Source organism: Typopeltis vanoorti, chromosome 2, assembly GCF_054136105.1.
Source record: "Typopeltis vanoorti isolate ZY-2024b chromosome 2, IOZ_Tvanoo_1.0, whole genome shotgun sequence".
Lineage (NCBI taxonomy): Eukaryota > Metazoa > Arthropoda > Arachnida > Uropygi > Thelyphonidae > Typopeltis > Typopeltis vanoorti.
The window spans coordinates 47552247-47574980 of NC_143550.1; the positions used below are offsets into that span (position 1 = coordinate 47552247).

Sequence of the window (22734 nt, forward strand, 5' to 3'; positions counted from 1 at the left end):
TGTTCAGCTGAACTGGCTATACCTTTAACCAGGCTATATCATTTGAGTTTCAGAACAGGGAAGATTCTACAGGAATGGAAAGAATGTATGGTAATCCCATTACACAAGGGTGGTGCAAAGACCAATGTATCCAACGATCGACCCATCAATATCTCAGGAGTGGTGGTGAAGATTATGGAAAAACTGCTTAGGGCTTGCATTCAGAAATGAGTTGACAGTGAATCTCTACTTTGCAATGAACAGCATGGGTTTACTAAGGGAAGGGCATGTTTTAGCAATTTAATCACATTGTATAATAATGTTACCACTGAACTAGAAAAGGGGAATGGATAAATCATGATACTTTTGGATTTTACTAAAGATTTTGACAGAATACAGCATGGAAGACTGCTGCATAAATGGGAGAATATGGGTTTGGATTATAAAATATTAGCATGGATAAGAGGATGGCTGGCTGACATATCAAAAAGTGGTATACAGGGGATGCAAGTCTGCAAAATTTAAGGTAACTGTAGTATACCACAAGGATCAGTCCTTGGTCCACTGTTACTCAATCTGTACATTAAAGATATTGGGACGGATTTGACAAGTGACATACAGCTATTTACTGATGATTCAAAGATAGGTAGGATAACAGGAATGCTGCTGATATACAGTATTTGCAGAATGATTTGAACAGGCTGGATTTGTGGGCATGGGAAAATGGATGTGGAGAAAGTGCAAAGGAGAGTTTTAAAAATTATATTGGGATTGTGGAATACTGATTACAAAGACAGACTGAAAATTTGTAGACTGCAGACACTAGCAAACAGGAGAAAAAAGGGTGATATGTGAGACTTACAAACATCTGAAAGGGTCATACAGGATTTCAGTTGATGGAATTGTTCATTTCATGGTGGGGAAAGAAGAGGGCATCCATGGAAGCTGAGAATGAATATAGCTCATAAGGGGGTGAGAGCTAGATTTTTCTCTCATAGGGTGGTGTGCGATTGGAATGGTTTGACATTGGTGGTGGTGTTGTGTGTGTGTGTGCAAGCAGTGTGAATAAATTCAAGAATAAGTATGATAGCTGGTGCATGTGGTATATGGCCTCCCTCAATGAGTCCCTGTCTCCCTGGAATCTCTCTTAATAATAATTATTATTATATACAGTGGTGGCTCATGGCTTGAATCGTGAGGTACTGCAACTTTCAAAATATACATACACACTGTAAGTACAGTGTATACGTGTTTGGATAAAATATCAAAATTATGGTAAAAATTAAAAAAAAAAATTAAACATGAAAAAATATTGTTTATTATCAATAAAATTATACAGTTTGGTATAATTCAAAATTACTTAAAAATGAAATCTATTCCTCTTGTTTTGTTTCATGAAAAAATATTGTTCATTATTGATAAAATTATACAGTTTAGTATAATTCAAAATTACTTAAAATAAAATCCATTCCTTTATTGTAATTAAAGGAATGGATTTACACTTTTTGAACATTACAATTAAATCCTTTAATTGTAATGTCCAATTATTTAAAGAGATTGATATCCCTGATTTATGTTCATTCAATATATAGCAGTTATTAATTTAGAAATATCTCCATTAATACCTTTTTTTTTTTTTGTATTTAATCTGAAGCAGGATCTATGAAACCAGTGATTAAATATTTTTCTTTCTTTCTAATAAGTTGTATGTGGTTCTTGCCTAACATAAAAATAATTATGGCCATTTCAAGGTCATGGAAACCTCAACTCATTGAAACAGTTTTGAAATGATTAGCATACTCATTCTGCGAGATCAATTTTTATTATAAAAGTGATTGTAATGTGGTTGTATTAAATTTTATGCACCTATTTTAGGTTATTTTTGACATTTAGTAACAAACGTGAATGATATGTATATCATGAAAGTTCTTCTGTTTGGTACAATGCATATTATATTTGATAAGACTATATCAAATATAATATGCTAGTAATATATAATATAATATAATATATAAAATATAATATAATAGGACTAAAACAAGAATATGCTTGTTTTAGTCCTATATCCAAATGTAAGGATAAGAATGAAGTAACTTCATGAATCGACTACAATGTTACAGTAAAACTGAAGTTTACTATAACACAGCAGCTGTTTCCATAATTTTTTCATAATGAATGATGATAACTGTATAACTATAAAAGAAAGGATTTATGATGTCTACTTATACAGAGGCTGTTAATAAGGAAAGAAGGAACTTTACTTCCTTCAATAAAGGTTGAAACTGCTCTTGACAGTGTTCCTTTTCATAATGTTTTTGCATTATGGGAAGGTCTCTATCTTTATTTCGACCTGAATAAAGGAGTAATTAATTGCTCAATTATCCACCCTTCAAGTAAACCAAGCTTTCTAATTTGGGCCTTTGAATTGGGTAGTTGAGACACTAGCTCATCACTATATACCCATGCATTTAGATAACCATATTATCAATTAACGCACTACCAAATTTATTTCCAAATGCAACCAGATAATTGAAAAATCAATGCAATTCCATAATCAGAGAAGTAAAAGAAAGTTTTGTGAATTATCAAATGTTTGAATTTATTTCTAATTACTACTTACTTTGTGTGACTAGAAGAGTTGAAGAATCAGATGTTGCAGAAAATGTTACTTCCTGTCCTTTCTGATCTCTGCAAAAAAACATAACAAGATTCTACATCCTGAAAAAACTGATATTGTTAATATTATTGTTATTATTAACATACTTTCATAGTGTAAGCAGATTCATCATGGGACATCTTATTCAACTAATAGCATACATGTCAAAAGTTTTTTCACTTAGTTATAAATTAAAGATGCTAAGAAATTATACTCTTGTTTAACCACGCTACCGGCAAAGATGTCTATAGACGTCAACGTTATCATGGATGCGAAGTGTATATTAAAATTATAATACCATTGATATTACATTGAAATATATGATGGATACGAAGCATATGAGGATGCGTATTTGATCCATAATGGCCGGTGAGGTGGTTAATCCTTTATCCAAGTGTAAGCACACAATGCTTGCATTTGAAGTATCTTCACAAGCAAACATAGGGGAATCACATTATTCTCTCTTCACATATGACTAATCAAGGCATGATTCAATGGCAAGGCTCATCTTATCTGATTTACAATCACACTGTGAATGTCTTGCTAATTGTAACAGTTCATGATTAGTTATTTCAAATAAATAACTGCTCAAAAATGATTTCTTCATGAATTTTCTGGGCATGTGCACACTTAGCACACCAGAATATACGCCCTGCCATTTGGTTACCTCACATGAAAGGATATCATATGTAAACAGATAGAATGTAGAGCCAAAGGCTTCCTCCTCTAGCTAATTTCTATATGGAACATTCTAAAAAAAAACATGCTCTTGATACTGCTATTCTCAAATTTTCTATCTGGCTAAGATAAATTGATGATCACCATTGGGCCACATGGCTCAGACACATGAGATTCTATCCTTCTCCACCTCAGCATCTCAGAATTCATTTTATTATAGGAAAAATAAAATAACACCAGCATGCCTTTTCTAGATACTCTAATGACAGATCTCAATGGCACTCTTTTTTTCTTTCTCAGTATACGGAAAACCTACTGACACGGGCAGATACATATACAAACTTTTCCATCACCCCCTTTCCCCCCAGCAACAACATGGTATTACAAAAACTCTTATTAACACAGCCTCCAAGCTCTGTTCTAACCAAATTAAACTCTTCTTTATTAACTGTAACCTTTCGGTCCAATGGCTACCATGCCAAAAAGATTTTAAAAATAGTTGTTCTTCCTACTACATTGCATTCCTCTTAAATACAGATTACAGCAAAGTTATTATTTGTTTCTATATCTGGGAAAACCTCAGAAAAAATAGCCAGAACTTTAAAGAAATTGATCTCTGAGCTGCTTTCAAATCTCATATGAAGCTGACTACCCTCACCTACTTTCCTAAGCTCCGGTCCCTTCCTCGTGTGAACAAGGTTTCTTGTTCTTACAATGTGCCATATTATGGATAAGCTGGGAGATCTGACAACATCCACTGCCACAACTATGGTCAATCAGGTCTAGTGGACCATGCCCTGAATACCTTGCACAGAAACAAATGGGAAAAAACTACTATGCTTCTAAACTTTGACTTTTTTTTAAATTTTTTTTTTTAGAATTGGCAGCTTAAAAAAACCTAATCTAAATAAATATGGTTTAGTTAAACTTTCCAATATTTGGGAAACATTAATTCTTAAGCCTCCCACTCAACAGCCAAGACTAGCCACCAGCACCTATAGAAGGTACCCTCTTGTAGGACTTAAGATTTCTAGTCTTAAGTCCTACAAGACTCACAATACCTATCATACCTCTCCTTAAACTCATTCACTAATGAAGCACCCAAAACCATCTCTGGCAACCCATTCACCACCCTCAAAGCAAAAGCCTGGTCAAAAGCCTAACATCTTTACTGCCAACACTCTCACAACTTCCACTGGTGATCCCCTTGTACTCTTCCTTCTTGCTATGTACTGAAAAAAGTCTTCAGTGTCAATCCTATGAAAACTCCTTTAATCACTTAAATGCTTCTATCATGTCTCCTCTTTTTTGCCTATCAGCTAATTTTTGAAGTCCACAGACCATCAATATATTCTCATAGGAAGCATTCCAACCTGCCACAATCTTTGTCACTCAGCTCTGGATCCTCCACAACTTCATCCCTCACAGTATCCAGGAGTCCAGATGTTGCCTTATATAAGTCTCCCAACATTGCTGTGCCTTTTAGGACAATTTCCAACTTCATTTCCTCTTCTAAGGGCCTGCTTCCTCCATTTAACTTTCCAGATATCTACCAAATTCCTTGCTCTTGTGTCTTGTCTTATTTTGGCGATTCTGGTAAATCTGCAGCAGTCTGTCTTGAAGAATATTATTTTATTATTATTATTATTACGGGTATCTCCATGGAGTCAGTAGACTCATCGTGGGAGACCCAAACTAGCAAAACAATATCTGTCATATCTCTTCTTGAATTCATTTACAGACGAAGACCTCACAACTAAGTCAGGCAATGAATTCCACTCATTCACCACCCTCCAGGCAAAAAACCTTGTTCTCACACCCTTGTTAACCACACTCTTCTTTAATTTCCAGGGATGACCTCTTGTTCTTCCATCACTATCACACAGCTGAAACATTTCCCCTGCATCAATCCTATAAAAACCTTTCAGTAATTTAAATGTTTCTATCATATCCCCTCCTCTGCCTATCAACCAACCTGCAATCCACAAGCTCTCAATCTATCAATGCAGGAAGCATTTTTTACATCACTCACCAACTTAGTCACTCTTCTCTGAACCCTCTCCACAGCCTCTTCATCTCCAAGGAATCCAGGTGACCACACCTGAGCACAGTAATCCAAATGTGGAAGTATCAACGCTTTATAAAGGGGAATAATAACCTCTTTATCTCTGGATGTCAGTGTGTTCCTCAACAACCAAGTAATCCTATGTGCAATCTTGGACACCTTAGCAATGTGTCCCCTGAACTTCATCTCCCTATCTACCAACACCCCTAAGTCCCTAGCCCCATCAATCTCTTGGAGTACTGTTCCATCAATGTAGTACACAGCTGGTAATCTTTTAATCCCAAAATGCATGACTTTACACTTTTCCACATTGAACTGACATCCATTACCTTTTGCCCATTCTACCAGCTTATTTAAATCATCCTGCAAACTTTCCACATCAGCTTCATTTTTTATTGCGCTACCCAACTTTGCAACATCAACAAACAACTGAATATCTCCCTTTAAGCCATTTCCTATATCATTTATATACAAATTAAACAACAATGGCCCAAGCACAGAGTCCTGAGGCACACCACTGGTCACCTGCCTAATCTCGGACTTGGCTCCTCCATACACCACCTTCTGGTATCTCTCCCTGAGCCATTCTCCTATCCATATCACCAATTTAGAATCCATTCCCATCTGCTCCAATTTGCACAACAGTGTTCCATGGGGTAGCCTGTCAAAAGCCTTAGCAAAATCCAGAAGTACCACTGTGTAGCCAGTTCCTTTGTCCAACTCAGATGTCATTCTATTATGAAAAGTTAATAGATTGCTAAGGCAGGATCTACCTTTAACAAAACCATGTTGGCCTCTATAGAGTATCATATCCTGATCCACCCATTCTTGAATTTTGTCTTTAACCAACTTTTCCAATACTTTTACCACTACTCCTGAGATGGTGATTGGTCTGTAATTAACTACTGCAGTTTTAGAGCCACCTTTATGCAAAGGAACCACTTTGCCTAACTTCCACTCCCTAGGGACCATACCAGAGTTCAAACTTAAATTAAATATCCAAGTAAGAGGGGTTGACAATTCATTTGCACATTCATGCAACACCTGAGCTGATATTCCATCTAAACCTACAGTAGTGTTTGCATTTAAATTTTGCAATATATTAAATACCTCTTATTTCTTAGCTTCAATTCTCATTAAAATTCACATTAGTTATTGCTACAAGTACAGAGATATCCTCACTTGGGTGATAGACTTTTGAAAAGTGATCACTCCGTAACTCGACTATCACATCTGATTTTGTCACCTCAATACCATCAGCACCCTCTAAAGTTATCCTTCCGAAGTCATTCTTCCTTTTACTTGCCACATACTGGAAGAACCCTTTGGGATTACCCTTGATCTCTTTGGCTAAGGTCTTTGGTTAATATATAAATCTTATATTAAGTAACATGAACGATCTGGCCTGGCTACACATGTTATTTCTATTAAACACAAAGTCTTACCTTATTGCATCTCCCTAACAGATTTGATGTTTTGCTCCTCTAATAATTCCTAATTTTCTTTATATTATATTATAATTATTATATTTATTATAACTATACAGCTCAATTAATTTTAATTAATTAGTTGATCAATCAATTTATTAAAATTATTATAATATATACTAAGTATATAATTAAAGAAATTTAATGACTATAAGCCAAGAGATACCAAAATAGAAGGAAAAAAAACTATTTATTATTTGTTGAAAGTTGGGTAGTGGCCCTTCCCTTAATGCATAACATTAGACATATCCGCAAGGAGATGTGTTTTGCATTACGGGAGATACTGAGATAGGAGTGTTAGTAGCTTGCTCCACCTTTGCAAGGAGTTGTCCTGGTGTTGCACTACCTTACCCCAGTCCTGAATATACTTTCAGGTGCAAACTTTGTTTGCTCACACTTGGATAAAGGATTAAACTAAATTTATTATATTTTATTATATTTATTATTTGAACATACAACTAGTTTCATCTTAGAAGATTTCTCATCAGGTGCATAAAACGAAAAGAGAAATACAAAAATATGCATTACAAGAGAATAACAACTATAAGTAATTTGCAAAGATACTACTGACATTTGAAGGCATTCTGGATGCCATAATATTGTTGACAGGTTCACGTCGACATGATTTTGCATACGCCTAAGTTGGATAGCTGACGAGTGACAATTAAATCATCATTAAATTTCTTTAATAATGTCATATAACCAAGTAAATCTGTTGCATCGATATATATATATATATGACTTAAACCGAGATTTAGTCCTTAAACCTTATTAAAGCATTGTATTCAATCTGGCTACTTCAGATATAGGGACTCCATTTACAAACAAAACCAAGGCCTAGCAATGGGTAACCCTTTATCCCCGGTTATAGCAAACATTTTCCTGGAAGATTTTGAAGTGAAAGCCATATTGTCCTTCTCACTTAAGCTGAAACTAGAGATGTTATGTTGATGACATTTTCATCATCTGGAGTCACGGACACACATCTCTCATGGATTTTCTTCATCATCTTAACAACCAAATAGCTGCCTTCCATTCCTGGATGTATTTCTTACACGATGCTCTGATAGATTTAAAATCTCTATATACAGAAAACCCACTCATATCTGCACTGTCAATCCCATCACTTTCCACCACAAAAGCTCAGAACTATTTCTACCTTAGGACACAGAGCACGCATTCTTTTAAATGAACCAGATGAGCTCAAAAAAGAAATTAATCACCTTTCTCTTATATTTAAACAAAATGGATATTCTGAAAAACGATTAAGAAATTTCTTCTGAATCCTCCTAGGCAGTGTACTATGAAAACTACTGATTTTAAAGGTAGCATCTCAATACCTTACATTAGTTCAGTCTCCAATAAATTGGCTAAAGTCCTTAAAAAATACAACATCAGGACGTTTTTCACTACACTCCCTAAAGTCCGTTCTCTTATAAGCCACCCTAAGCCTATTCATCACAACCTGAAATATCCAGGTGTTTACAAGTAATGGTGCAATTGTAATATTCCTTATTTTGGATAGACTAACAAATCTGTTGAACTTCGTATTGAGGAGTATAAGAGAGACATCTCCTATAAAAGATCACATGCATCTGCCCTATCCCGTCATGTTCTTTTCTCAAACAATCCTCATGATGATCTACAGAGTCACTCAGTTTGCTGGGATAAATCCGAAAACATTTTCCATTGCAGTGATGAGTTTCAAAGGAAAATCATGAAGTCCAGGGAAATCCTCCTAAATCCTGAACATTTGAACAGTAATTTGAGTTACAGCATCCCTGATAGCCATGCTGCAGTTGTTCGATACTGGCGTTCATGAGAAATTGCAAGCTCGCATGCAACAAACAATAGCGTGTTAGATAGAACAACTTGAAAAATACAACGTTTTTGTGTCAATTATGTATTACATTTTTTGCCTGTAATTATCAGTTTTTTGTAACTTCAATTTTTATTACTGTGTTCTACCTTTAGTGGATACCTGAAGAAGGCTGTAAAAGGCTGAAACTAGTTGTATAGTTTTCTTTAAAACTTTATATTTTATCTCGGTTTAAGTCATTAAATATTTATTCTTTAAAAAAAAAAAAAAAAATATATATATATATATATATATATATATATATATATATATATATATATATATAGTCTGCCCACAGTTTTGAGAACCCTAGCTGGCATGGTGCCAAGAAGAGTCAATTCATGTTGAAGGGGAGAAAGGAATAAGGTGATGTACGAATTCATCATCAACACACAAAATCATGAAATTTTCCAACTGTTATACAAGCAAAATAGTTACCACTTTAAAAATTAGAATTTTCATAAAAGAAAAGATAATTTTCCGATGTGTAATAATAAACACCACAAAACGTGCTGGTTAACCTATTATCAGAATGGATTCGCCTTCTTCTTCTACCATACGCAGAAGTGTCAAGGAGTCTCATATCCATGGTCAGACAGTATATATTATTAAGAGTATTTACTCAGATTGTAGACATTTTTATATTAGAACTTTATTGACTGTTGTTGTTCCTAACTTGTTTATATGAGAAGTTAATTTTTTATCTTGCTAACTTTCCAGTCCAGTTTTTTGTGATAGTATGTACACCTGAAGAAGTTGGCATTCTGACAAAACTAGTTATGTTCTATTATTATTATTATAGACACCTCCAGGGAGTCCAAAGACTCATCGAGGGAGGGCACCTGCTCTGCAGCTCTGTCTCCACTCAATCCACCAACTGACCTGAACTTCACCAACGCCATCTACCACCGACCATCACCACTAGTATTTCCACAGACAATCACAAACGTCCATGCTCACAGCAGAATTCGAACCCGCAGCGTTTTGGTTGGGAAGCAGATAGGCTTACCTCTAATTAAAGTTTTTTGTCTTATCTCAGTGTTCTAGTCAGTAAAATTCTAATAAATATATATAAATATATATAAATATATATATAGGAAAGAGTTCACTGGAAGAGTGGCCAAATTAACATCCAGTCTCAAGACATTCAGTGGATAATAAGAAAAAAGGGTGGGTTAATAATTCCATTAAAAGTTCCATTATTCAGTTCTACTAAAGATACCTTTGATACCAAGACAAAAACTTTACATCAACTAAATATTTTAACCATGTAAGTTATCAATCTTTATCATTTTTTTGAAACTTGATTTTTCTGCATCAGTTGTATCTCATAAGTGCATTCTTCTATAACACTATTCATCATTATAATAATTGTATCATAGATATAATTTTATTTAGCCTAATTCTGCTGTAAAATGTTCCTGTTGAAACAAAAAGCAAAGTGACTTCATGAACTTTGGCAGTGATCCTAAATGCCAAACTTTATTAAAAGACATATTTCGGTGATTACACCACATTTTTTATTATTTAGTTGTATAAAACACTGAAATAATAGTTCCCGACAAGTTTCGTAAATCGTAGGATTTACATCTTCAGGAGTAAATAGTATAACTTAAAGTTTAAACAAGAGAATTAATAAATACAAATCATAACCGTCTGGCTATTCATAAAACTCAAATAACAGAATGCAGATATATAACGTTACTGACGTCGAACAATACTGGACGATGTCACGTGTGCTTGTTCTCGTTCATACAGTCCGAGCTCAGATTGAGGTAGATTTTTTATTAGAGCTGCACTTGATGGAGAATTAAACCTTAATTTTTATTGCATTGGGTTGGGTTTTTTAGCATATTAGCAGCTTCTTTAAATTTTCTTATATAGCTGTTGTTTTCTATGTATGACATCGTCGTTTTTTGCCAGAGTACATCGTGTCCAGTGGAAGTGGTATGGAAAGCAAGACCCGTTTTTTGTTCTCTTTTGTATTGTACGTCTTTTTGGTGTTCAGCCATGCGTATTTCTCCTCTTCCTGTCTGTCCTACGTAGCAAATCCCGCAAGAGCAATGGATTTTGTAGACTCCTGGTTTTTTAAGTGGATGATGAGGTGGTTTTGGTGGATGTAGGAATCTTGAGATTTTTTCCATAGGAAGGAAGGCTACTTTTATGTTGTGTTTGTTCATTAATTTGGCTAGCTTGTCTGTAACATTTTTGACATAAGGAAGCGAGATTGCGTTTTTGTAATCCTGTTTTATTGTGTTGTTAGCTGGAGGCATTTTAAGGATTCTCTTGATGGTTTTTGTTTCATATCCATTCTGTTGGAGGATTTGTGTTAAGTATTTTAGTTCTTCATTACATCTTTCTTGTGTGCTGGAGATATTGTATGCTCTGTCTCGAAGAGTTTTAATTAAGCTTATTTTTTGTGAAGGATGGTGGTGTGAGGTTGCATTCAGAAATCTTCCAGTGTTTGTCGGCTTCCTATATACTGAGAAGGAGAGTTTACTTTCTTCATTAACTTCTAATAGAATATCCAGAAAAGGAAGTTTTTTATTTTTTTCTTGTTCTAAAGTGAATTTTATGGTGTTGTGCAAATTGTTGAGATAATCTTTGAAATTGATAAGTTCATCTGTTGTTCCACTGAATATGATGAAAATATCGTCCACATAGCGTAGCCATATTTTTGGTTTTTTATAGCAATTCTTAAGAGCATTGTTTTCAAATTTTTCCATAAATAGGTTTGCTAATACCGGTGATAATGATGAACCCATGGCCAGCCCTTCTTTTTGTTTCCAGATTCAATCTTTATAGGTGAAAAAAGTATTGTTTATACAATGTTTAAAAAGATTCAAGATGTCCGGAGGGAAGAGGTCTTCTAGGAAATTCAAAATTTCTTGTCTCGGGACGTTTGTAAACAAGCTGATAATGTCGAGACTTGCTAAGATGTCTGTTGGACCAATATGTATATCTTTCACTTTTTCTATGAAATGTTTACTATTTTTTATGAAGATGTTTTTCCTATATGTTGTGAGATCATGTTGGTGAGGTATTTCGCCAAGTTGGAAGTCGGTGAATTTCTTCCATCTACTATTGGTCTTAAAGGTATATCTTTATTCAGCTTGTTTACAAACGTCCCGAGACAAGAAATTTTGAATCTCCTAGAAGACCTCTTCCCTCCGGACATCTTGAATCTTTTTAAACATTGTATAAACAATACTTTTTTCACCTATAAAGATAGAATCTGGAAACAAAAAGAAGGGCTGGCCATGGGTTCATCATTATCACCGGTATTAGCAAACCTATTTATGGAAAAATTTGAAAACAATGCTCTTAAGAATTACCATAAAAAACCAAAAATATGGCTACGCTATGTGGACGACATTTTCATCATATTCAGTGGAACAACAGATGAACTTATCAATTTCAAAGATTATCTAAACAATTTGCACAATACCATAAAATTCACTTTAGAACAAGAAAAAAATAAAAAACTTCCTTTTCTGGATATTCTATTAGAAGTTAATGAAGAAAGTAAACTCTCCTTCTCAGTATATAGGAAGCCGACAAACACTGGAAGATTTCTGAATGCAACCTCACACCACCATCCTTCACAAAAAATAAGCTTAATTAAAACTCTTCGAGACAGAGCATACAATATCTCCAGCACACAAGAAAGATGTAATGAAGAACTAAAATACTTAACACAAATCCTCCAACAGAATGGATATGAAACAAAAACCATCAATAGAATCCTTAAAATGCCTCCAGCTAACAACACAATAAAACAGGATTACAAAAACGCAATCTCGCTTCCTTATGTCAAAAATGTTACAGACAAGCTAGCCAAATTAATGAACAAACACAACATAAAAGTAGCCTTCCTTCCTATGGAAAAAATCTCAAGATTCCTACATCCACCAAAACCACCTCATCATCCTCTTAAAAAACCAGGAGTCTACAAAATCCATTGCTCTTGCGGGATTTGCTACGTAGGACAGACAGGAAGATCTGGAGAAATACGCATGGCTGAACACCAAAAAGACGTACAATACAAAAGAGAACAAAAAACGGGTCTTGCTTTCCATACCACTTCCACTGGACACGATGTACTCTGGCAAAAAACGACGATGTCATACATAGAAAACAACAGCTATATAAGAAAATTTAAAGAAGCTGCTAATATGCTAAAAAACCCAACCCAATGCAATAAAAATCAAGGTTTAATTCTCCATCAAGTGTGGTCAGCTCTAATAAAAAATCTACCTCAATCTGAGCTCGGACTGTATGAACGAGAACAAGCACACGTGACATCGTCCAGTATTGTTCGACGTCAATAACGTTATATATCTGCATTCTGTTATTTGAGTTTTATGAATAGCCAGACGGTTATGATTTGTATTTATTAATTCTCTTGTTTAAACTTTAAGTTATACTATTTACCCCTGAAGATGTAAATCCTACGATTTACGAAACTTGTCGGGAACTATTATTTCAGTGTTTTATACAACTAAATAATAAAAAACTGTGGTGTAATCACCGAAATATGTCTTTTGAACCAATTAGCCATAGAAGTTTACGCCTGCAAAAACTTTATTAAATTTCATCCAGTTTGAAAGGAATATTATCGTAATATTGAAACAGTCTGATTACATTCCAAGTCTTGAACTGAAAATTGTTTCATCCCAGCAAAGTTATGTAATTATATACACGTTAAAATATTATTTTTACTATTACGTCACACTTTCAAGGAGCCTAAGGAGTCATTGAGAGATCTGATATGCGGGTCCAATGAAAACTGGACTTACATATCAGATGTGAGGATTGGAGCTGATGTTATAACTAGTATTTGTTCATAGTGTGGAAATATGATTGGCTTTCAATTCAGTGATTTTTTGCTAAGTGAATTCATTTACAAGTTGTAAAGCAAGGATGAAATGCTGTATATTGATTTGGTAGGATGGACAGGAGAAGAAGAAAATAAGGTAGCTGTAGTGATGATGGAAAAGGAGCCGAAGTTTTGGAAGTACATTCTGAGAACTGTCAAGATAAATCAATGACTTAATGCTTATGAGGATGGATGCATAGATATAAAAAGACTACTAGTTTGCTGTATAATCAATCATGCTACATTTAAACTACTGTATATATATATATATATATATATACACATTTAATAATTTAGTTTTCAGGACAATGAAGAGATTTTAGAAAGAGCATACATACTAAAAGAATGACCAAAGACATTCAATAGATAAGAAGAAAATGAGTGGGTTAATAGTGAGTTAATACATAACAGATAATTCACAAAATGGAGACAACAAAAATAATAGAGGCGTCTCTCCTGCAAGTTATGTAAGGAGAATACAAACAAAAGAACAGAAAAGTTGTTTTATTTTCCATGATGAGTGATATAATCAATCTTGATTCCATGAAGTTGTGATGACAATGATAACTATAATGTTCTGTGAATAAACAAAGTAAACAAAATTCAACATACTATATAATAAAGATGCTTATGTAGTACTTTTAGTTAATACTGTATACCTATTCATCCAGTTTCTATGCTGAAATAAGAAAGAGTTTTCTAGGCACAGTATTTTTTTTTTATTTATAAGAACAGTTCAAATGTGTTTATACTGTAATACAAACAGACTGTGTGTAATGACACTCTCTTGCCAAATGCAATAAGACAATATCTACAATAGTGCATAAAAATGTGCACATACCTTATACTCTCTTCTTGACTAATACTCTCTGGTACTACAGAAGAAGTCAGATGATTTGTTGATGTGATGCAGTTGGAGGCATCTGATGTGACATTTGCATGAGCTGCCTGAGATTTACCTAAAGTAATTATATTTACAGTGAGATAGATATCAGGGCATCATTTATCCAATTTACTGCCACAAATTTCAAAGAAAATATTAAAATCTAAATATACAGTTCTCATGACGTGATTTTAAAAGTTATCTGTTCTAAAGACGAAAAATTATCTATCACATGTAGACATTCACAAACCTCAGTAGTGATGTCAGTCACAAATAAATAGGGTCAGAATGGTCTTACACTAGGCAATAAACATTTTATCACTAAAGATATTCACAAAAAAAAGTGGGATTTGAACCTCTAGCCTGGTTAGAAAATGCAACTACTATTTAATTGACCAACTAGGACAGTACAAGTTTTGAAAGAAAGAAAAAAAAGCACATTGCACCATTGCATTTGGGCAATTAACTGGTTGCCGATGTATAATATATGGCCTCTCTCAGCCAAGTCAACACCACCTTCCTATAGTAGGTATGGGATGGCCTACCAACCATAGGAAGGTAGACCATAAAGCATATATTCCCTAAATGGAGAAAATGCCAACTAGACCTCTAGTTAGTAGATGAATTTCACTGTTCAGTGAAGCACTATGACCCTGTTAACTGGAGGTGTGACATGACTAATGCCATATTTTGTCTCTACAGCAGGGTCTCTGGTTTTTGTCCCCTCAGTTTCTTATATGGAGTATGGATTATGGACACACTGGGCATGCTCTCAACACTGTAAGTATACAATTTGGGAGCCAGCACTTACCTACGCCATTCGATGGTAAAGCAGTATTCACAGGTTGACCACCAGACAGTGTGTATATATATATATATATATATATATATATATATATATATATATATATATATATATATATATATATATCAGATTTAACCTTAATAATGCTTCAGGAGGCTTCCTGATCAGCTGGCAAATGATTCCGTAGCTGCTTACTCTGCTAGTTTGTGCATAGTACGAGTCCGAATATAACAGCTTTCAGGGGAAACTATGGTGGCAACTCACTGATCAAAGTCTGGGCACTTCATGCATGAGCATTGTGTCCATAAGTCATCTAAGTCCACTAATTAAAGGCCTTAATCAGTTTAATTAGTGATCACTAATATGGATTCTGCTGTCATATTACAGCACATATACTAAGCTTACTCACCTTTGGACACAAGCCATGGAAAGATATGGAGACTCTCATGTGGTCACTGTTCATATTTCTAAGGCAGATGACCAAGTCTGGTTATAGCTTTCTTTCAAAACTACCAATTTAGTGTTTAACTTCTATTCTTCTGGAGTGGATTACCAGCTCCTCTCTGGTCATACACTCCATATCATGGTGGATAGTTCCTTTCTGTCAAATTTTTGATCTTTTATGCTTTTACCTACACTCTTTTTCCAATACATCATTAATCTTCTCTCACTCATATTCAATACTATTTATATCTTTGCTGATGATATAATTCCACTTCCCTTTTTCCATTTACAAAACCTTGTAGTGCTCAGATGACTCAAGCTCAATTCAAGATCTGTGGCCAATGCCACGAACACCATTTCTTAAGTGGAATGAAGATAAGCTAGTGAATTTTAATATTACAAAAACACAATCTTGTCTTATTTCCTGGAAGAGTGACCATGCTTCACTTCCTCTCATTTTTAAACATTATGCTTGCTAACCAACACAGTTTCCTCTTTTTCATTTCATTTTCACATCTAGTCTATCCCAGTATAAACACTTCACATTTATATTCAAAAGAATATAATTTCTTGGCAAGTTTAATTTAATTTACAACGAAGTGAAAAAAACTTCCTACATGATGATGACTTTTAAAATCATATATATATATAGATATATATATATATCTATATATATATCAGGGGCGAATATTCAGGGTGTGCTGGGTGTGTGTGTGGTGCTCATCTATTGAATAGCATTTATTTTCATTAAAGACTCTCCTAATTGTTTCCAGACGTCACATGATTCCTAAAAGTAAACACAATATACTAATGCTTCATAAAGAGAGTACTTTTCGATGCATAAATATTGTATCACATTTGTGTTAATAGTCCAGGTGTGCATTCAAATACATATACCTTTGAGCCCTTTGATAAGATGTACAGATGGCACAGCAAGTCAAATTCTTTGTGTTCTAGTAGTTTTAAACCACTTAGAAGGTGAGGCAGGGTGAGCTCTAAGACAACAGCACCCAGAAGATGTGATTCGTTATTGTGTCAACCAATCCAATTGAATGTTATCATTTGTCATGAGTTGCTGTTTTTGTTTTCTGCGTTTCACCTGTTTTGCATGTGTGAAGTATGAACTGACGTGGTAAGCAAGTTTTTATATATAATATAGACAAGTTTTTAACATATAATTTTAGATAAATTTATAACTTTTTTGCTTATGTTTATAATGGGAAACACTATTGTCGAAGGAGGTAAGTTTCATCCTCCTCTTCCAAATTTTACATCTTTGAGTAATTGAAATATACCAACCAAATATAGCATTCTCCTTCATTACTATTTTCTAATATACAGTATTTTAAAACAAACACATTGTCCCCCACTCTGTGCAGATTGGGTTACCATTAATTATTAAAGTATTCAAAGTTATCCTACAATTAATTGCATTAGACCAATTAAGATGAGCACTGATGGACTATACACTCTTAAAACTTTCATACATCAATAAAAATGCAATCATACGGTCCAACTGATGTGAATTTTGTAGCACGGGTTGCATAAGCTATGACAGCACACCCAACCAAAAGGGAAAGGCAATGCCACTGATATATATATATATATATATATATATATATACAGGGTGTTCGGGATAAATTTGACATATTTATAATTAATTATATTTTTCCGTAAGTTACATGTATTAACACACACTTCTCTTCATTTAAAAGTTTGGACCCTTCTTCATTCATATACAAGATGTCAGAAAGGATGGATAGCTGGAACCCACCTGAATCATGGAAGAGAATAACTTGTATCATGATGATTCGTGCCCGCCATCAAAATAAGGATATTACGACTGCTGCCCAATGCTCCCTGAATACAGTAAAAACAATCAGGCATGAACTAGAGACTTGCAATGGTGACTACGAGGATGTAGCAAGAAGAAAGATCCCTAGCAGACGATCTGATTGCGTTCGTACAGCAGAATTCCTCGCAAATCTGCAGGAACAGGTGTTGAAGAACCCTGGCATTGGAATTCGGGCTTTGTTCGTGGAGTTGCTAACTGTAGTCAAGCCCTGGATAACAAGGGTAGCCAATGGTAGGCCGTATGTATGGCAGCAGGATTCGGCCCCTTGCCACACCTCTGGGAAAAGTCAAAAATGGTTGTCTGAAAATTTCTACGACTTCACCAGTCCAAATGTTTGGCCTCCAAACTCCCCAGACCTTAACCCCATGGATTATTTTGTATGGGGCGCAGTTGAAAAAGACACCAATCGCACTTCCAGTAATACAAAAGCCCAGTTAATGGATAAAATTAAAACAGTTTTTGCGGCCCTTCCCAGGGAGACTGTAGCATCAGCTTGTTCGAGGTTCCGAAGCAGAATTGAAGCTGTGATCGATGCTAATGGTGGTTATTTTGAGTAAATCTTGTTGATAGTATTGTAATTAACTCTGCCTGTAATGTTTTTTTGTCAATTCATTAAATTTAATAGATACAAAGAAGATTTTCTTTTTCCTTACGAAACTGTCAAATTTATCCCGAACACCCTGTATGGGTGTTCGGGATAAATCTAAGAAGATAAGTCTAAGAAGATGAGTCTAAGAAGATAAGATGAGAGTGGGATAATTTAACATTTCTCATAATCTGAAATGAATCCCTTATTCTTCTGCAACTGAATGGTTTATAATGTTCAGTATGCTTGTTTTAATATTAAGCTCAAATATAAAAATGAAATCACATTAATCCTTTATCCTTTTTGAACTCAAAAACAGCCTTTCATATTTCTAATGACTTGCTATTTAATCATTGTTCTATCAAACCTTATGTGAAAGGATGCTCAAGACATGGTCTGCTAGAACCTAAGTTGCTGTAATGATGGGTATATGTGCATTTCTACAATTCTACCTGCATTTCCAAATCAGGCTAATTTGCAAACACTTTATACAATCTGCAGTGTCAAAGGAGGAACTATGTCTTTAGGTAGATAAGGATTGGATAAGGTACATAACATTTTGGCTACCCTCAGATATAAGGGATGTAATAGCTTTACAACATAAGGGATGGCAAGAATGTAGTATTATTGTAACTACTGGCTACACACAAAATCAGAGCAAAAAAAGTTTCATTCAGTACTTAAGCAACATGGCCTTCTTTAATTCAGTCAAGAGGGTGTTATGGTGTTTGTCCTCTGGTTGCAAACACTTAGGTTTTGAATCCTGTCAAAGATTTTCAAATGAAGGTGAGTTGAGTTAGCCAGTCTCATAATGAGGTGAAAGTTTTTCTATCTTGCGATAAATGAGGTTGTTCTCTCCCACAAACAAGCAAACCAGTCCTGATATAATATACCTATCCTTAGAGAAGGTACTAGCAGACTGGCAAGGAGGCTGCATTAAATCCCCTAACTGGAGGAAATAAGCCATCCTAGGGTGGGAGGGATGAAGAGGTGGAAGAAGAAGAATTAAGCTATTTCCCCTGCATTCACTTTGCTGCTGCCCACAAAGCTATTCTTCTATAATCTTTCATCCTTTTATTTACTATGTGATAGAAGAGTAGCTCAAAGTATCCAATGGCTGATTTTCTTTCCTTATCACAGCAATGATTCTTCTACCCTGTGTTTTGTTTTTCTAACACACCTTTTATCTCCTTCCTGAATATATTCTCCAAACATCACCATCTTTTGATACCATTCTTACTTAATGATAACCTTTCATCAATTTAACTTTCCTGCTTTATCCTTTTAACTTTGAATAATGCAGTTCCACATCAGTCTAATATTCACTGATAGCATGTAATACCCAATTTATAATTTCTCTCTTCAATTAATTATGCCATGTACTGTTTCAACTGCCCTCTAAATTGTAACATCCTATTTTGTAATTCTACATATATCATTTCCTGCATATAATCCCTCACATCAGAAGCTCTTACAAGTCAAAATTCTCTGTAATAGTGCCATGTTTGGCAAGTGGTTAGGGAAAAAGAAGGAACCTGTTAATGTGTTTCTTGAACAGCAGAAGTCCCTGGGGAATGCTGTTCTAAAGAATAAAAACAAATAAAAGGAAAGAGGAGGATGAGAAGTTGGCTACATAAGTTTGATGCTGAGCTATGTATGAATGATGGTCAGCAATTGTTCACACTTTTACATATATAAATATAGTGCAGGACTGGTGGTGGTGCCAGTTTGTTGGAGCAGCACCCATGAAATTATCTTAATGCAGAAACAGAACATCTAAGAGAATATTATCAGAGAGGGAAGGAAAATCTATTATGTGGATTTACCACTTTAATAGATGCAATAGTACTCTAACAGAGGAGGAAACCAAGTATTTTTTTTTTTGGAGGTTTTTTTTTTTGACTTACACCTACCTATATATGCTATATAGGTAGGTGTAAGTCAGTTCAAGAAAAGTACTCTAATCTTGACTAGAAGTCTGAACATTTATCAAGAGGAAAGGGAATAAAGTGAGAGTTTCGTTATGAGAAATAAGACAAGACTGAATTTTGGTAGAACTGAAGTTCACTAGATTATCCTGGTCTCAATGGACAACAGCAAGGAGATTACTATTTACAACACTGCTTGTGGTTGAAGGTTGATTCATGTGAACACTGTAAGCTTTGTTAAAGGAAGAAGAGGAATGGAGTGCTACCATCAACAAAATGATTAATAAGTTTTAAGGTAAGCGAGAGAGGGTAATTAATTAGGTAGAGGGTCTTAAACCAAATTTTAAATCCGAATTGCTAATTTCTATCTTCAAAGTTCTATAATTATTGCTTTGGCAGGCGCAAATGATTTGAAATATGAGAAATATGCAATGAGAGAAGATACAAAAGGGATTCTGAAACAAGTGAAAATGAAGAGAAAAAGTAAAGAATGTGAATATGCTGCATCAGTATAATAGTAGAGAATTGAAAAGGGCCATTATTTCTAATGAGTTGATGGGATGATTGTGCAGGAGAAATGTGTACAACTTATGCAATAGTACTCTAACAGTATCTTAGTAGCACTCTAACAGTACCTTAGTCAGTCTCTTTTGTAAAAGGCCCAAAGGCGACTGACTAAGGTAGTTTCTAACCTCTGGAATGTCGAGTATGAGAAAAGATTGAGAAGATGTAATTTGCAGAGTCTAGTGGACAGGAGGAAGAGGGGAAATATGATAGAGACCCACAAGTCAGTAAGGGGTTGTTATAGGATCAATGCTGGAAAAGTTCTACAGAAAATAATGGGAGATCGGGGGGAGAACCAGAGGTCATCCCTGGAAACTGTATAAAGAGGGTGTGAGTAGGGGAGTGAGAAGCAGGTTTTTTTCATGCAGAGTTGTAAATGATTGGAATGCCTTGCCTAAGAGTGGGGTGTCTGCAAGGAGTTTGAGTGTGTTTAAGACACAGTATGATGAGCTGTGTGTATGTGTGTGTGTGTGTGTGTGATAAAAGGACTTCCCAGACTCCATGAGGTCTTGGGGTAATAATAATAATATAGATGTATGAAGTGAATTTGATGAACAAAAGAACTTATATGTGCCTGATAGGCTGCATTTGAATGGTTTTGTAGTTAGATGTTTGGAGAAAGTGTTGATCTGGTTGGTAGAAAATGATGTACTCACAGGGTTGGAATGTAAGGAGTATTGTATTTTCAGAGAGGATGGAGGGAAGTAGGACAGTAGGAGGGGTATTACTAATAACAGCTGAAAAACTTCAACCAACAAAAAGAGAAATAGAAAATAGGAGGATTTTAGATCTGAGAAATGGTTCATTTGAGGCTACCTGGTGTGAGATAGAGGCCAACAGGACAAAATCTATTGTTAGCTGCTCCTCTAGACCAGGAGGTCCAGAGGAAGATGTGGATACCATGCAAATTAGCACAATTAGTGCAGACTCATCAATTATTATGGAAGGACTTCAACTATAGAGATATAGATTAGAAGGAGGGAAGGGCACATGGCATAGAGTTACTAAGGGATAATTACCAGAAACAATATATGATGGAGGAACCAGGGGTTGAATTTAGTAACAACATCAGATCTATCCATGGTAGCAACTCAGCATGAAATTGGAAAAGTGACCATGGATGCTTGTTCTGGGGGGGGGGGGTCAGTCAACAAAGGGTTTATATGGAGCTACAAACCTGGTGATTATGACAAAAAGAAAAACACCTTAGTAGGCAGAATGGAATAATGCTATGGCATAAGAAGTTACAAGAAAAGAATATCAGCAATGCATGGGAAGTGGTCAGGGATTGTTTGAGAGAGGTAGAATCAGAATGCACCAAGGTCAGGAGAATAAACTAAATAAGTACAGGTTAAATGGATGAGTAGTGATATAAAGCAGGAGCTGCAAAAAGAGAAAACATTTTTGAGGAAATATAAAGAAACTGATGATCAGCATGCTTGTAAGCAATACACGATATCCACAGCACAGGCAAGAAATGTGACTAGTATGATAAGGAAGGCTAAATTAGATTACAAGAGAAGACTAGTGAAGTAGGCGAAAGTAAATCCAAAAAAGTTTTTTTGCTAAGGTAGTGTGAGTAAGAGAAAGGATGATTATGGAAGGATAACTTTAATCAGTACAATTGATAGGAAAGTGACAGAAGCAGAAGAAACAGTTGAGCTATTAAGCAATCACGTTGCAGTAACTGAAGGGTGAAGTGAGGTACATAAACTGTAGTTGCTCAGCATATTGAAAAATATTAATGTGAATACAGCAGTGGGACTAGATGGATGCCAGCTATGTACTACAAAAATGTGCAAAAGAACTAGCAGGACCTCTAATGAACTTGTTTAATCTGAGTCGCAGCTCTGGCAATGTTCCAAGAGAGTGGAAGGAGGGTAAGATAATTTTATTACATAAAGGAGGCTTCAAGATAGAAGTAGCAAATTAAAGACCAAATAGTAACTCGGGAGTGATAGTTAAAGTATTGGAAAAGTTGTTTAAGGATAAAATTAGGAATGGGTGGATAGGAATATCAATTAATTACTTCTATGGCAGACAGTTGTAAAAGGTAGGTTCTGCCTT

The 22734-nt window shown here is 35.0% G+C and overlaps 1 protein-coding gene across 2 annotated transcripts in view; it reads right to left on the reverse strand.

Moving 5' to 3' along the window:
* The window catches only part of LOC150108985 (uncharacterized), a 275662-nt gene that overhangs the window by 248243 nt on the left and 4685 nt on the right, over positions 1-22734 (reverse strand). For both annotated transcript variants that reach the window (XM_090411204.1, XM_090411197.1), the window contains exons 3-4: positions 14444-14561; positions 2600-2667 (exon numbers count right to left, since the gene is read on the reverse strand). In XM_090411204.1, coding sequence (XP_090267330.1) covers positions 2600-2667; positions 14444-14561 — 186 coding nt within the window. The remainder of the gene's footprint in view (positions 1-2599; positions 2668-14443; positions 14562-22734) is intronic.